At 48.1% G+C, this 15,414-nt stretch overlaps 7 protein-coding genes across 7 annotated transcripts; 2 read left to right on the forward strand and 5 right to left on the reverse strand.

Moving 5' to 3' along the window:
- Positions 1-38: 38 nt before the first annotated feature.
- J4E85_000990 (uncharacterized protein) lies at positions 39-1,202 on the reverse strand (the record flags this gene model as incomplete). Its single annotated transcript, XM_051465278.1, has 1 exon — positions 39-1,202. The coding sequence occupies one exon, from the start codon at positions 1,200-1,202 to the stop codon at positions 39-41; it is 1,164 nt and encodes a 387-aa protein (XP_051331799.1).
- A 1,917-nt stretch (positions 1,203-3,119) lies between these two features.
- On the forward strand, positions 3,120-4,472 carry J4E85_000991 (uncharacterized protein; the record flags this gene model as incomplete). The annotated part of the gene is made up of 1 exon (XM_051465279.1): positions 3,120-4,472. One exon carries the CDS (start codon positions 3,120-3,122, stop codon positions 4,470-4,472), a length of 1,353 nt encoding a protein of 450 aa, XP_051331800.1.
- Positions 4,473-4,938: 466 nt separating this feature from the next.
- On the reverse strand, positions 4,939-6,888 carry J4E85_000992 (uncharacterized protein; the record flags this gene model as incomplete). The annotated part of the gene is made up of 3 exons (XM_051465280.1): positions 4,939-5,411; positions 5,464-6,171; positions 6,219-6,888. 3 exons carry the CDS (start codon positions 6,886-6,888, stop codon positions 4,939-4,941), a joined length of 1,851 nt encoding a protein of 616 aa, XP_051331801.1.
- A 757-nt stretch (positions 6,889-7,645) lies between these two features.
- Positions 7,646-8,733, reverse strand: J4E85_000993 (uncharacterized protein; the record flags this gene model as incomplete). The annotated part of the gene is made up of 3 exons (XM_051465281.1): positions 7,646-8,192; positions 8,242-8,541; positions 8,654-8,733. The coding sequence occupies 3 exons, from the start codon at positions 8,731-8,733 to the stop codon at positions 7,646-7,648; spliced, it is 927 nt and encodes a 308-aa protein (XP_051331802.1).
- A 1,071-nt stretch (positions 8,734-9,804) lies between these two features.
- J4E85_000994 (uncharacterized protein) lies at positions 9,805-10,783 on the reverse strand (the record flags this gene model as incomplete). Its single annotated transcript, XM_051465282.1, has 4 exons — positions 9,805-10,004; positions 10,056-10,157; positions 10,222-10,451; positions 10,521-10,783. 4 exons carry the CDS (start codon positions 10,781-10,783, stop codon positions 9,805-9,807), a joined length of 795 nt encoding a protein of 264 aa, XP_051331803.1.
- A 406-nt stretch (positions 10,784-11,189) lies between these two features.
- On the forward strand, positions 11,190-12,098 carry J4E85_000995 (uncharacterized protein; the record flags this gene model as incomplete). The annotated part of the gene is made up of 2 exons (XM_051465283.1): positions 11,190-11,241; positions 11,302-12,098. The coding sequence occupies 2 exons, from the start codon at positions 11,190-11,192 to the stop codon at positions 12,096-12,098; spliced, it is 849 nt and encodes a 282-aa protein (XP_051331804.1).
- A 235-nt stretch (positions 12,099-12,333) lies between these two features.
- J4E85_000996 (uncharacterized protein) lies at positions 12,334-13,617 on the reverse strand (the record flags this gene model as incomplete). The annotated part of the gene is made up of 2 exons (XM_051465284.1): positions 12,334-13,541; positions 13,590-13,617. The coding sequence occupies 2 exons, from the start codon at positions 13,615-13,617 to the stop codon at positions 12,334-12,336; spliced, it is 1,236 nt and encodes a 411-aa protein (XP_051331805.1).
- Between the last annotated feature and the right edge of the window lie 1,797 nt (positions 13,618-15,414).

The raw sequence follows: 15,414 nt of genomic DNA on the forward strand, positions 1-15,414 counted from the left end.
GCAATGTCTATCTATACGTGTAGGTCGACCCAGTCAACTTACATCTGCTTGGAAATGCTATCCATACGGTCCTGAAGCGATCGCATAGCGTCATTAATGATAGTCATTTGCCCCTCCGTGATTTCCGCGCCAGCCGGGATACGAGGCCTCAGTTCGGGCTTCCGCTCCATCTCCTCAGCTAATGCCACCATATCATCCTTGATCTTCTGCTTCTCGTCACGATCAATCTTGGCTTCTTCGATCTCCTTTTGGTACAACTCTAGTGCAAGTGTACCGATGTCACCAGCTTGAAGCGCGTTGTGGTAATCGAACCGTTTTCTTCGCACGTTGTTCTCTGCCTTGGCGGCGTTGATGGTGCTATCGTCCACGGCCTGGAATATCTTATCTTCGACTTCTTTCAGAGGTTTTAAAACAGATTCGACGTCACGATGTCGTGCGCTGTAGGCGGCGATTTGCTCATTTGCAGTACCTTTTGGCCGGTCTGGATCCTCTTCGCCGCTAGCAGTGGACTCATGAAGCTGGAATAAGAACGCATTTTCTTCATCCTTCAGCTCTTCCATTCCAGATGAAAGATCTTGTTCTGGAGTGACCTGGTCGATCTCTTCGAACAGCTCAAGCACCCGCTGGGTACTGAGGTTCGTCAGGCAGCCTGCACGCAGGAGGTTGCTGGACCAATACAATGACGTTGGGTAAGAGAGGTTCGCAAACGAGAAGGGATCTAAGTCCCCTTCGGCAAGCATAAGCGGATCCCACTTAGCTAGGTACTGGGGGTCTTTTTCAGTAAGCTTATTGCGGTCAAAGACCTCCCCTTCCTTTCGAAAACCGATGTAAGCATATCGTTCTGCCTCACCAAGGCCTTCTAGCCCCTGCAACTCTCGTGATGTCACAGGTACGAACACCCCGTGCTTTCGGTGTTTCTTTACGAGGACAAAAAATCGATCTTTGGGTACCGCTTGGCCAAAGATGGTGGGTGTCATTCCTTTTTCTCCAATTTCACGAGGAGATGTGGTTGCTTCGTGTACTATGGCTCGAAACAAGTCACCTAGTTTGAGCCGGTCAATCTCCGCTTGTGAGAGGAGCCGAAAGTGCTTGGTGTTCGAAGCTTTAACAAGATAGACCGCCTCAATCCGCTCACCGGGGAATTCGTCAATGATAGGGCCATCGAAGCCAGGAGGTATCGCTCGCCACAACAGTCTGTCCATGTCGGCTTCGCTACGGGCACGTCTGGCATAAGGTGACCAGGTAACACGTCTGCCCCTACTAGGCCGAGCCCCTGCGTTTGTTCTTGCCATATCTGTCGTCAATATGCGGGTTCAGATGCTAAAGCCGTGAAGATCCGAAAACGACTTCCGTGGTTGGATTGGGTTGTAGTCACAGGTCTAACCGGTGTGGATGCAGGGGGGTTCTTCGTGGGTAACACCGCAAGTGTGTTCACATTTATAGTTTCATGCAATGGTCCGTGAACATTGCGATGCATATATTTTGGCCCAGTGAAGCAGATCGTGCTCTGTGAACGTGCAACGTCGCTGCAATCATATTGCGACGCGCTGCATAGCGAACTAACACATGCCATTCACTCGACACCATTCAGATTGAGTGAACAGGGTGGCGAACACATCGGCAATGTAATAGACCGAAAGATACCTAGTCGCCTAACGTCGTCGAAAACCGTCCTAATGCTCAAGTCCTTAGTTGTTCCTTCGCGTTCGGTCTACATAAGACACACATAAGACACACATTTGCCTAAACATAGATTCTATTACTTAATAGCTACTACTATTTCTAAACCTTTACTTTATTAATACTTTTAAGCTATAACTATAAATAATATTATTAATATATCTTACTTATATTCTAAGCTAGAAGTAAGTACTACTAAAGTACTTATACTTTTATAGTATTAGCGTAAAGCTAGCTTATAAAAAATAGTAAAGTAAATTATTTACTACTTATTTTTTAGAGTTTACTTATAGTTATACTATATAAGTCTTACTTATATAGTTAGCTAAATTCTAAGTTAATAGTACTTTTATATACTTTATACTTAAAAAAAGTATATACTATTTTTTTACTAATAAGTAGTATTTTAACTAATAAGTAAAGCTATAAGTAAAGTAATAATAAAAATAATAGGCTAAATAATAGTAAAAATAGGTATAAAAAAGTTAGCTTATAATATACTAGCTACTTTATTAATATTAAGTAAATTAAGAAAAGTAAAAGTAGCTAAAATATTATTTATAAGTATAAGCGTTTTTTAAAGTTTAATTTTAACGCTTATAATATTAATAAAAAAGATATTAGTAGCTATAGTATAAGTTATAAAAGTAATAAAGACGCTAAAGTACGTATTATATATTTTTTAACTATTAACTTACTATAGTATATATAATTTAATATTCTAGTTCTCTTTTATCTTATTTATAGTACTATAATAATATAAAGTAAGATAAGCTACTTATAATTTCTAAATTATATAACTACTATATATGCAAAGGTACTTCTTATTAAATAAGAGAGATCGCAATCCTTAGAGTCTGCTCAAGTCCTTTTGTTGATGTCGACCCGCGGCATCATGTGTTGGGACAGTATCTACTCGCGACTTACAGAAGCGAAGCCGCAAGACACTGGAGACCTAGGACTCATGTATAGAAGACAAGCTTTGACCACAATGTAAAACTAAACAAAGGAGTGCATTGTTCTCGCTTACATCTACAGTCTCAAATACCTAGTCTTCCCTTCGCCTCAGACGTAGCCCCTCCATCATGGTCAACATTGAAGATCACTTCGAAGAAGTCCCTCAGTATGAAGCGGATCAGACTGGAAAGACCAGAAAGCGAGCGCTCGAATGTGGCGAAGACAATAATCGCGATAACAGCGAAAGATGTGCAGCTAAACAGGGCAGCAAAGGCGTCACACAGAACATGCGAACAAAGAAAAGAAGAACGACCGGAGAACCGCCTCCAGATATATATCAAAGCCGGAGAAAATTGTCTTCGTCGTTAGAAAAACGTATAAAAGACGTCGGAAGTGTAAACATTCCAATGGCTAACAACGATACAGAAACGCATGATAATTCTACTCGAGGTTCACCTCTGGAAGGCCCAGAAAGTGCGATCATGGAGAGCATGGCAGACATCGAGCAGCTGTGCACCAACGAAGCTGCCGAGATGTTCATCTTGAAGAGGGCTAAGACTGACCAGGTGGACAGCAGCCCGCCTGTAATGTTGATGAAGGTTCCATACAAGCTGGCAACGATGATCCAAACCCAGATCTCAACCGGCCTCAAATACCGGCGCGAAAAAGACATATCCATACCGAAACTGGACCAGGAATTGAGAATGAGCAGGCTGTCGCAAAAGTCCGTCGAGCATCGTTTGCAAGGGTTGCCGAAGCTCAGTGGAGGCCGAACGCCGACTCCGCATGAAAGTCCTACGGCTGAACGCTTGCACCGAGAAGCGCATGAGATAAATCAAAAGATGGAAAGGATTGACCAGAAAAAGGAAACTCTATTGCGGGACATCGAACTTGCCCGTAAAGCATGGGAAGGTGTTGCAATGGTAGTAGAGGAGAATTTGCAGGATATCTTTGTCCGGTGCGGGCTGTTTGAGGATGATAAGGCGGTGAGTGCTCCTCCCGTCGCGCAGAGGGTTGAAGGGATGAGGGTGGCGAATAAGCCTCCCATCGTGTCACGCTTCGATGAAAATAAGGATTCTAAGCTTCTGCCTGGCGAGAATGAAGCCACGACGATAGCAGCAAACTTGGAAGAGTTGAGCGTTGGTCAGGCCATTGCTATCGTGAGAGAGGCCAAAGCTCGGAGAGAGAAGCACGAGGCTCAAAGTCAACACGACCAACATCGTAACACTTTCCGACGAGGACTTCTCGCGGCACGCGTTGCTGCTGCTGCCGACCGACCGGATGCACCCGACCGCCTCATAGAGGAAGAGTTCAGCCGCGACTATGTGCGCGCCGGAAGCAAGCTTGCTGAAGCGGTGAAACGTGCAGAAGCGGCCCATGAAGCTCAGTTGGTAGCTGCAGCAGAAGCAGCAGTCTCCATCATAGGCTCGGACGATGACAGGGAACCAAACTTCCCATACGATCTTGAGGAATACGCAGCAGTCAAGAAGCAATGTCTTGACGGAGACGCCGTCCAGGAATGGATTAATGCCATTGACGCGAGCTCCAAACCCAACCTGCGGCCTTTGGGGTACCTACTGCACATGGCAGAGAAGTGGAAACGTGCAGCAGAGGGAGATGACGACGTCTCGAGCTCAGGAGAGGAAGCAAATCCGGATGCCGGCGTCGAGCCCCGCAGAGAGATACCACAAATGCAGGACTCTGTGCTGGAGCCGGCATCGAAAAGTAAGTCCTGGCACACGGAACCGTACTGGAGCTTCAGCGACTGCGCGGAAGGAAAGAAACGGCGGCGGATCGACGACTGGACACGCAGGATACAACAACCCGTTGGATAAGAATCAATATACCCTTAGTAATGAACATTCGAATGCATGCACGTTTCACCGAGTTCCATGTGTGCGAAGATGGTGGTGGTGCGGATGAGCGCGATGCGTGCAATTTCGATCACGTCATCAATTGATGGCATGACACATCTAAGCCCAGAACAGTTAGCGGCTTGGCGCACCCCTTGGAGGGAAATGAGTGCCAAACCTCGCGATCCCACGAGCGCATTTGCATCATGCCTTGCGCGTTGTACGAGCACTTATTAACATCGATACTACTTCCACCGTGGCTACAGCTGTTTTATGCTACGTTTCTGCGTAAACCAATTGTTCACTCCTTGGCCGAATCGCAATCGCGGGATGTCCGCGAGGTGAAGAGCGACACGCAAAGGCATCCAAATGCATGAAACCGGGCGCTCTCAGCTTGCGCATCCCAAATATCTTCTCCAAATCCAGGCCATCATATTTAGAGACCACATCAGGCCTTCGTGGCACCGTCGCTGTCGTCGACCGAGCCTTGACCAGCTACCTGTGTGGTAGCTTCCAATGGGTCAGTGCTGGTGTCTCTCTTGCGGTACAGCTGCCTCGATACATGGCCAGTAAGATAGCCATCGAAATCGCGCATACACAGTGACGCGCCGATTGCAAGCACCCCGATAGCGACAGCGAAGTAGTATACGTAAGCATACGATTCGGAGTAAGCATCGCTGATAGCTATGTTGGTGGTGCGAAGCAGTTCCGGTGTCATGCCATCGATTTCTAGAAGAGCTGTTTGATTGGCGGTCGCGGCAGCTGTCATCAGCGCGCCTAACGAGCTTTCCGGCAGTCCATCCGCTAAAACGCGTTGAGGTACTATGGATGCAAGATAGCCCGGCACTTTATTCGTATAGACTGCGATGAATGCGGCGGTAAAGATGGAACCGAAGATAGTGCGAGACGCCGAAATCACAGCTATCGCCAGTCAGCAATGGTACATTCACAAGGTTGTAAACGAAGAACTTACAGAACGCAACACCAAGGTCTTGATCCGAAACTACATACTGTACGACAATCGCGGCGATGACCTCGCCCCATCCAATGGTCCAACCCGCCAGAAACGAAAAGGCAATCGCACGAGCTTTGTTTTCCACCGTGATGCTGGCCATTGCACCAAGGAAAGCGGTCATCCAGATCGAAGACACCAAGATCTGGTATCTGATGTGGCCAATCCACGACATAAGAGGACCGAGAATGACTATCCCGCCCCAAAGACCGAATGCAGCTGTTGTTGAAAGCCATGCAGTCTCTTCCCAGGAACTAACAGTGGAACCAAAGATATAGACAACCTGTTGTGGCCACATAACAAAAAGCGCGATATTGATGACACCGTAAGTCGCTGAAATGACTTCCAGACAGGTGAACCCACGTATGTCGCGGAAGAAGCGCATCGGAACGATCGGTTGTACCGGCGTTAGGAAGACCTCGTAGAGGATAAACGCGATAATGGCCACTGCACCCGAGAGCAAAAGACCGAGGATTCTTGGAGATGACCACGGCTGTGCAGGGCCGCCCCAAGAGATGCCAAGTAGGAAAAGAGCCAGACCAGCTACCAAAAGGGCGACCCCTGTCCAGTCGACCTTCTTGAGTTCGGTGATCTTGCTGGACTTCTTGCCGTGAAGCTGGGTATAAGAAGGCGGGTGGTAGAAGAAAAACCACAAGACAGCGCCGGGAACTGATGGTCGTTAGCATGTCAAGGCGCCGCAAGATATGCCGACTCACCCATCATCATAATGTATATGTAGAAGATCCATCGCCAATCAGCTACCTGAACCAATCGCAGACCAATGTATGCCCCAAAGCCGGTCGCAATCACATTTGGCACGACGACTAGAGCAGTACCAACATATTTGTACCTATTACTTACGAGCTCGCCCGCCAGGAGTGGATACGCTGCTGGCACTCCAGATGCGATGCCCATGATAACTTCGGCGCCGATCAACGTCTCGATAGACTGCGCTGTGGCCGCGACGATACCACCAATGATCGCAAGCACGCAGGAACCCAAGGCAAAATTGCGGCGCCCAAAGCGATCGCTGAGTCGGCCAAACAGCAAGAGAGAGATAGGCTGCGACACAGTCCATACCGTACTGACGAGGGCAACATTGGCGCTTGGCCCGATGTCTGCGTTGACGGAAGATATCGCAGCAGCTAAGGCTTGGAACTGGAAATACGTCGCAAGCACGACGATTCCAGTTCCAGAGAACGAGCCAACGATCCTTGCACTGAGGAAATAACCATGTCGTAGTTTCGAGACGTCTGTTGAGAGTGCTTGTGATCGTAGCCGATCTGCTTCTTCGGGATCGAGGGACATGGGAGATGTGTCGGGTTCTGGATTATGCTTCTCGGGCAAGGTGTCTGGCGGATTGTTGTTGCTATCGAGGCGAGACATCTTGTTCAACGAGGACACTGCCTTGGGGTGAGAGAAGAAAGCATGGGAGATTAAGGTAAAGATAAAAACGACTGTAAATGTATATAGAACTATGAGCTGTACTAAAACAAGTTAGTGTCTAGATCAGCGTAGCTATGGGCTTGCCTCAGACTGCCATAGCTTCCCCTCTCGCACAGTCGATGTCTTGATCGCCAAAAGTCCTACGCAACGGGATGCAGTAGCGCATGCAGCATCGTTCCAGGAACATTGACCCGCAACCACAGTGGCCATAGCGTACAAGCTTGTTCAAGGGACTTCCGCTCTCAGCGAAGGAGATCGTACATGGAAGTTGCCCAGAAGAATGGCTTCGCCTCTTACGAGCTTTGAGCTTGTGCCCAACGCTTGGACAAGTGACTGTAGCATCTGTCGAGTAATGGGCAATATATGTAAGGGTTTTGATATGTGTCCTAAGCCAGGGTATGCTGCATGTCGTTTCGTGACTGTTGGGACATTGATACCAGTCGCTGGGGTGGCTAATCAGACATGCATCAGCGACAGGGGTCTATTGTGCGCCGATCCATGAGCTCTAGATCCAAGTGCTGTTTATCTACAATCTTCACCGACTGGCGAAGGACGCAAGAACTCATCAATGAAAGGCAGCTGATTCTAATATGCTATCGTATATGATCATTTGCTACAGCTCACCATACATCGGACGCTCAGTTATCGGCTCTAAGTTTTCTCTCCCTCATTGCATGTGTCCAGCCGCTAGTCTTGTTCAATGGCCTTTCGTTTTCTCATAGCTGACCTCATACTCATGTTCTATCTGTATGTTATGCTGCCCGTGTCGGCTCATAATGTTGCGCGTAGACCTATCATCGTCACCTAGAGATGAGGTACCATCCAGATCTTCTCCAACACCAACAGCTGCTTTGATTCCTGTTCGCCCGCTCAGCCTCTTCGACAACGTTGTCCTCGTTTTACTGCCGATACCCTCCTCAAGCTCCATGTATGCATCACCAGACGCCTGATCGCCGGTACGCTTCTTGCTGCTGCGCAATGTCGAGCCAAGGTCGAGCATCTTCTCGAGAAGGGGACGCAAGGCCGAAAGGTTTGCAAGAACAACGCCAAGCCCAAGCTCAGCATGCGCCCATGCCGCTACGGGCATAGCATAGTAGAGGAAGTCTGTTGTCGCGCTGAGGTTGAGTGTCACTGTGAGGCGAACGATGGCTGCTGTTGATGCGAATATGCCGAGGCCGAGGAGGGCGATGATGGATATCTTGACGCGGAGATCGATCTGGACGTTCCAAAGGAGTGGGATGGGACTACGCCACGATCAGTCAAGACACAAGCTAATACTTCAGTAGAACTCACATGATAGCGCAAAACCAATCCGAGAAGATTGAAACCGCAGAAAGCGCAAAGCTGAATCCAGTAATGTTGCTTTGTGCCTTGCAGGTGCCGCCCTCTACAGCCTTCCAGTTCATCGCAATTGGAGTACAATGGAAGAACTCGTATATAGTCGTCGAGGCCATGACACACGCGACCGTCGCCATAATAGCATATATTGACCACTCATATGCCTTTTTCCCATTGGCGATGCGGAGTAAGGTGAAGCAAATGGCCCACTTGACGGGGATAGCGGCAAGGCAGAACATGGTTTGCATGATGAACCTGTGCGGAGTCAACTATTGTCGAGCTTGCAGTCTGTGACATGACAGTACTGACCACCACTGTATATAGTGAGCATGATTAACCTTGTGGATACACTGCTTGACTTACAAACATAGCTGTCTGCTTCTCGTTGACTGTAAGTTCGTCGTCCCTCTTTCCACCTCCTGTGAAGGCGATCCCAAGCATACCCATCGTTGAGATGATAAAAAGTGGCTGTTCATTATAAGTAAATGTGATATTGGGAGAATTTGACGTGTTCGTACGATTGCAACTACCATAGACCAGTCATCCGGACCCCATGCTTTTCTAGAAAGTCGGACATGAAAGCGAAGCGCCCAAGTGATGATATCGAAAGGAAGCAAAACAAGGACGGCCAATGCCAGCGAGGGGGAGGTAGGACTAGGCATAATGCTCGATGAAATCTCCTCTCCTTCCCCATGACTACTTTATGTGCTGACAGTAGGAAAACACCCGTGCTTCGTGAGTGTCCCCTTTCATGGATCCCTTGACGAGAAATGTCCAGGAAGATGAACAATACTGCTACCATCTTGAGCTTCACGCACATCCTTTTCGGAACCTGAGACAAGATCTTGCCTCTGGATGTTGGTAATCCCCCATGCTGAGGCAATGATCCTGCCAAGGTTGCATCCACCTCCCAAAGTAGCGCCTTGCAGCGAAATTCAAGTCTAAGGACGAGGCCTGATGTTAATGTGACAAGGTCGGGCAGTCAGTGCTGCCAATGAACCGCGCTTCGCGCATGTGACATGCGAGGATGCGGCATGGTGAGGATGTTTCCGAGTCCATGCGCCGCTTTCGGCCCCACGTCGCTTGCCACGCCCGCCCAAGATGCGGCATGTGCTACGGGAGGGCAACGAACCGAGAGAATCTTTGATGGCAACACGAGTGACGAGATGAGAAGAGGGTAGGGAGGGCAGTAGCTGGTCAATACTGGGAGGGAAGCTTGAGAGGGAAGCCTGACGCACAGATACCCGCCCCGGGCGGGGAAGGCGGAAGGACGCCCCCCAAACGGGCTGTGGCGCGGTATCCTTAAAACTCGCCCGCTGCCGGCACATTGCATGCCATGCAGGCACAACTACAACCGGTATGGAGCTACAGTATATGCGAGAGCTCTCATGTTCTAGACAGACTTCAATTCTGAGGGCTAACAAGAAGTCCAGACGTTTCCGGAGGCAGTACCTGCGGGCTGTTTGTAAGACCACCTGATTGGATGTGCGACCCGATGCACAGCAAATTCTGCAAGACTCATTGTGCTGTTAAGCCACCATCAACGTTCAACACCTGTCCAGTTACCCACTGCGCATCATCGCTAGCGAGATAAACCGCAGCTCTCGCATGGTCGTGGGGGTGACCAAATTTACCCCGAGGTATAGAGGCTTTGACCGCGTCTGCTGCGGATGACAAGGCCCCACCAAGCGCATCCTCGAGCATTGCAGTTTGCGAAACTGGCGAAAGATATTAGAGTGGCCCATGCGATACTGGAAAGGGCGACTTACATCCCGGAGCAATGCAATTGGCGACTATGCCTTCTTTCGCAACATCCAGCGCAATGGTTCGCGTCATCGAAGCCACAGCACCCTTGGACGCCGTATACCCAGCTGGAACGTGTAAGCCCAACGCCAAAAGCAAAATCATCGTATGTTCTCGTGTGGAATAACTTACTGAGGCCCTGCATACCGATGTTGGATACCATCGAAGCGAGATTTACGATCCAACCGCGCATACCATTGGGCTGCGGCGCTTGTGCCTTGAACTGACGAGCGGCATATTTGCAGCCAAGGAAGACTCCTCGTGTGTTGATGCGCATGTGGGCGTCAAACATATCTTCGTCGACTTGATCGATGGGTTGTGGGTTGCTGGCCTCTGTGCAGATGCCTGCGTTGTTGACCACTCTTTTAGGGCCACGATATCAGTTATTTCCCCTACATGACTGTACATATGATAGCTGGATGGATACTTACATATCAAGTCGACCATATACCTCCACTGCTCGCGCAACGAGTGCCTCCCAGCTGGTGGCTACACTGACATCCGTCTCAATGAAAACGGCCCGTCCGCCTTTGCTGATGATCCATTCGTGTGTAGCAGTGTCTTCGCCCTTTCCAATAGGTCTAAGATCAGCGCATACGAGCAAGGCTCCCTCAACGAAGAACTGATGACAGATCTCTCGCCCGATACCTTGGGACGAGCCCGTCACTATCGCGACTCGGTTTTGCAGCCTCATGATGGATGCTTCGATGGGAGGACCAGTCACAATGGAATTATGTACAAGTTTTACCAGAGGGGCTGTAAGGACGTGAATAGGTTGCTCAGATCGCAAGAGACATAGCAGCCCGCAGTTCGAAAACCAAAGTATCAAGAAGGTGAGGCGGGCCAGTTGCATGCATCCCTTCTTCTCCGCCGATCTAGCCAAGCCTATCCCCACCCACGGGACATACCCATGTTCTTCCGCCTACGCGAAGGATCATTATCACATGCAGCACCCGGGATGGCGTATTCGCCAAACTATTGGTGTCAATGCAAGATTTGTTGGCATACACGCGGGCATAAAATATCAAGTAGGTTACGTTCGACTAGAGTGGGCAACTAGGCGGCGACTGTGCTGTCCCAGTCTAGCACCAACATCGGCCATGACGAGACCTTTGGAGAACAAGTTAGCAATCATCACTGGTGCATCCCGCGGTATGTATGTCCCTCCTTCCGTGACCCCAATGAAACATGACGCTAATTGAGCTTCAAAAGGCCTTGGGGCTGCTTTGGCACGCCATCTGGCTTCCAAGGGAGCGAACATCGTCATCAACTACACTTCGGAGTCTTCAACAGACAATGCAACCGCCTTAGCTGAAGAGCTAGAAGCCAATTACTCTATCAAGACATTAGTAGCAAAAGTTGATGTTACTACCCCCGACGGCCCGGATCAACTCATCGATGCAGCGAAATCGGCTTTCAGCAACAACAACAAGTTCCAGATCGACATACTTGTAAACAATGCGGCAGTCGTTAATCCGGCGCCGATGGGCTCAGTCCTACTATCCGACTTCGAAGCTACCTTCAACCTAAATGCGCGCGCTCCACTATTCGTCTTACAAGCTGCGATACCGTATCTTCCGAACGACAGATCCGGTCGTGTGATCAACGTCTCCAGTATCACAACCTCAATGGGCTTCTGGTGGCAGTCTTGCTACGCTGGCACTAAAGGCGCTCTTGAAGCAATGACACGTGTCTGGGCTCGCGAGCTTGCCGAACGCTGCACAGTCAACGCTATTAATCCAGGTGCGATAGCTACGGGCATGTATACGAGCCTCCCGAAGGAAATGTTGGAGAGGGCCTGGTCGCTAAACTATATGGCACCTTTGGCTGCGACGAGAGAAGGTATTGACTCGGAGGAGACGATTGCGGCGGCAAAGGATTTGGGCGGAAGACCGGCGTACCTAGAAGAGATTGCGGGCGTTGTTGGGTTACTGTGTATGCCTGAAGCTGGGTGGGTTACTGGCCAGGTTATTGGAACTAATGGTGGTGGTGTTATGACTAAGGGGTAAGATGCGATGTCCGCAGTGAAGCTGCACAAGGTCGTCAGTGGCTAGACGACTGTTCAGAAAGTATAGTAGATTGATCGAGGCACTGCATGGGCTGTCGAACTTTGAGTACACGTTTTATGTAAGACAAGTACTTGCTTGCACTACCTTATAGCTCTACACACTTTGCTGTTTCGCTGAAGATCGATGAGATGTTCGAGAAGTAATCTCTAACGTGGCGTAGATGAAGCCCATGTCTTCAAGATACATCTGCGATGCAGCTAATGCAAGACCGCTGCTGAGAAAGCTGAGTGCGCCGACGTTGATCAAGAAAGGCTCTGGCGTTCCAAACATCGATCTGAACCTTGGTGAACTTGCGGGATAGAGTCGAGCAAAGTTGCACGTCCTCATCCTGGCCCTGGAATCGGGATTGATCAGGGAGGAAATTCATGAGCTCGATGAAAAGCTCTCTATAGCCCTTCTCCTGGAGTAATGCCACTTCCACTTCCACCTCGGCATCATCCCGCTTGCGCTTTAGACTGTTTCGCTCGGCAGTAGATGCCCACCAATTAGCTTGAACATCGTCATACTCATCCTCTGCCTGAAAAAGTAGGCTCTGCTTCTGGGATTTGATGATTGCTGCAGATTTCAAGTATCCATAAGACGCGTCTCTGGCTTTCTTCATGATGAGAGAAGGTGAGACTGCGTCCCCGCGATTTGGTATAGTTGAGGAAAAGTCGAAAAGCTCACTAGTATCTAGATGCGCGTCATTGGCCGTCTCAGAACTACCGGGAGGAGGTACTAGTCGGCGAATCTCATTCTTGATCCACAGTATTGCTGTTCGATACTCTGGCGTAAGCGGGTTGGGAATCGGTGCTCGTGTGAAATCGTGGTCGTACACTGATTCTACAGTCTCAGACAAGCGGTCACTGTATTTCTGGACTGCCATGAATCGCGCAGTAGATTCTTCGGTAAGGTGACCACAGAGTGTACCCATACGCTCGAAATCTGGGCTGTGAAAGCGGCATGGCTGCACTAAGGACCATCCTAATAGCTGCTGTCTTCCTTCATCATCGTGATAGTTAACCCTGAAAGGCTCTCCAATAGAGCGGAAGAGATGGTGATCTTCGGGAAGGGACGCGTAATCGAAACCTTCGCTGGCGTCCATAACAACGTGGCCACGCTCCACAAGTTCACGGAGTGATAGCCCATCAAAGTATTGGCGGTCTGGACGGCACATCTCCGCAACCCAGCAGTGTTTCGCCCATACACGGAAGACAATGACGGGTCGCCAACCTGCCAGCCGCAAGCCCCCAAGTATGATGTCACTATCTCTGGCGACTCCATCCGGGCTTGGATCGTCATCTGGATGGTTTAGAAAAGTCCAGAATACTTGACCGACCCTAGGAGAGTTGACCATAATGTCCTGTGGAAATTCGGGGTCCGGTCGGTGGGTGGTAGAATCACCTAGAACATTAGCTTGCATATCCTTGATCGGGGAATTGATTATCCTACTACAGTCGAGGTCAGACCGGGTGGTCATGTTGGCGCGCCGACAAGTGGTAGTTATTGATACCAGTGTAGATAGCCCCTGTTAGAGAAGCGCTTCTTCCCGCAGTAGTAGGGTAGTAGCTGCAATCACGAGTGTAGTAGACAACGGGCTGTTCGTAATGGATGGAGATTCCTCTTTGAGGACTTTTGTGTCCTTATAGGGATACGGTTCTAAAGGCAAAGCTTGCGTGGGTGCAGAGCAGGCTGTTATACTCGCGTGCAAACGAGAGCCGCGTGATGTCGTGTGTCATAGCGACCCTTACTGAACCCAATCACAAGAAAAGAAGAAGAGTCTAAGCCTAATTTGGGGAGCGGGCTCAAGATTCACTACATCTTGTTGACCCAAATAATGAAGGGCAAACATCGGTAGCCTAGCGGGGAAATCTCGGTCGACGGAGAAAGGCGTAAGAGAAATCGAAGATACATATGAACGATGGAAGTCGCAGAACTAACATTGCATTTGATTACATGCATGTCGTCAAACTTCATCGTTAAATCTCAGTACCTGGGTCTCTTCTAGAACAGAGTACACTTTAAGTAGATAGCGTGCTTCCTCCGACAGAAAGCAAGAAGCACATAGTAGAGAAAGAGAAACACGAATAAGATTCTTGTTACTAATACTGCATGTATTACAACCCGAGATATATTTGTCTCAAGCTTACGTCTTCGCCTGCACCAGCACCAGCGAACCCGCTAATTGTTCACAACATAAATCCCTGCGCAAATCCCGTTGTCGGTCAAAACAAGCCGTTGGTGAAAAACAATATGTTGTACAGACCCGGCGCGTAGAGTACACACGCGCATAGGCGCTCTCGTTCTTTTGATTCTAGTTGGGATATAATTAGCCTTCTGTTGAGGCGACAGGCGAGAGACCGGAAGAAGAGTCCCAGAGTCTAACAGAAGGGATGTATGGTTGCAAAAAACACCGCGCAAGTAATTTGAGCGCTCACCTCATTCCATGAAATGGGTCATGTCAGAGAGCAGACTTTAGTTTCCGGCATGGAACGCTGTAGATTTCGCTCTGAGGTTTTCCACACCCCTGGTAACACTGTCGAGCGTGGAGTAAAGGCGCATAGCTTCGTCGCGCGAGTCCTCGTCGGGCAATTCTGATTTCCTCATAGTTCGTTTTAACCGCTTAACATCCTAAAGCACTGTCATAGAATTCTTGCTTTGTAACTTTGCCTTATTAAGGTTGTTCCTTCGCGTTCAGCCTACATAAGACACACATAAGACTATATTTGCCTAAATATAAATTCTATTACTTAATAGCTACTACTATCTCTAAACTTTTACTTTACTTTTATTTATACTTTTAAGCTATAGCTATAAATAATATTATTAACGCGTATTTATTATATATTAAGCTAGAATAAAGTACTTCTAAAGTACTTAGTTTTTTATAGTATTAGCGTAAAGCTAGCTTATAAAAAATAGTAAAGTAAATTATTTATTACTTATTTCTTAAAGTCTACCTATAGTTATACTATATAAGTCTTACTTATATAGTTAGCTAGATTCTAAGTTAATAGTACTTTTATATACTTTACGCTTAAAAGAAATATATACTATTCTTTTACTAATAAGTAGTATTTTAACTAATAAGTAAAGTAGTAAGTAAAGTAATAATAAAAATAATAAGTAAAGTAATAATAAAGCTAATAAGTAAAGTAGAAAAGTTAGCTTATAAAACACTAGCTACTTTATTAATACTAAGTAAATTAAAAGAAGTATAAGTAGCTAAGATATTATTAATAAGTATAAGCGTTTTTTAAAAGCTATACTTAACGCT

Source organism: Alternaria conjuncta, assembly GCF_024043145.1.
Source record: "Alternaria conjuncta strain BMP 0040 chromosome Unknown scaffold_1, whole genome shotgun sequence".
Taxonomy (NCBI): domain Eukaryota; kingdom Fungi; phylum Ascomycota; class Dothideomycetes; order Pleosporales; family Pleosporaceae; genus Alternaria; species Alternaria conjuncta.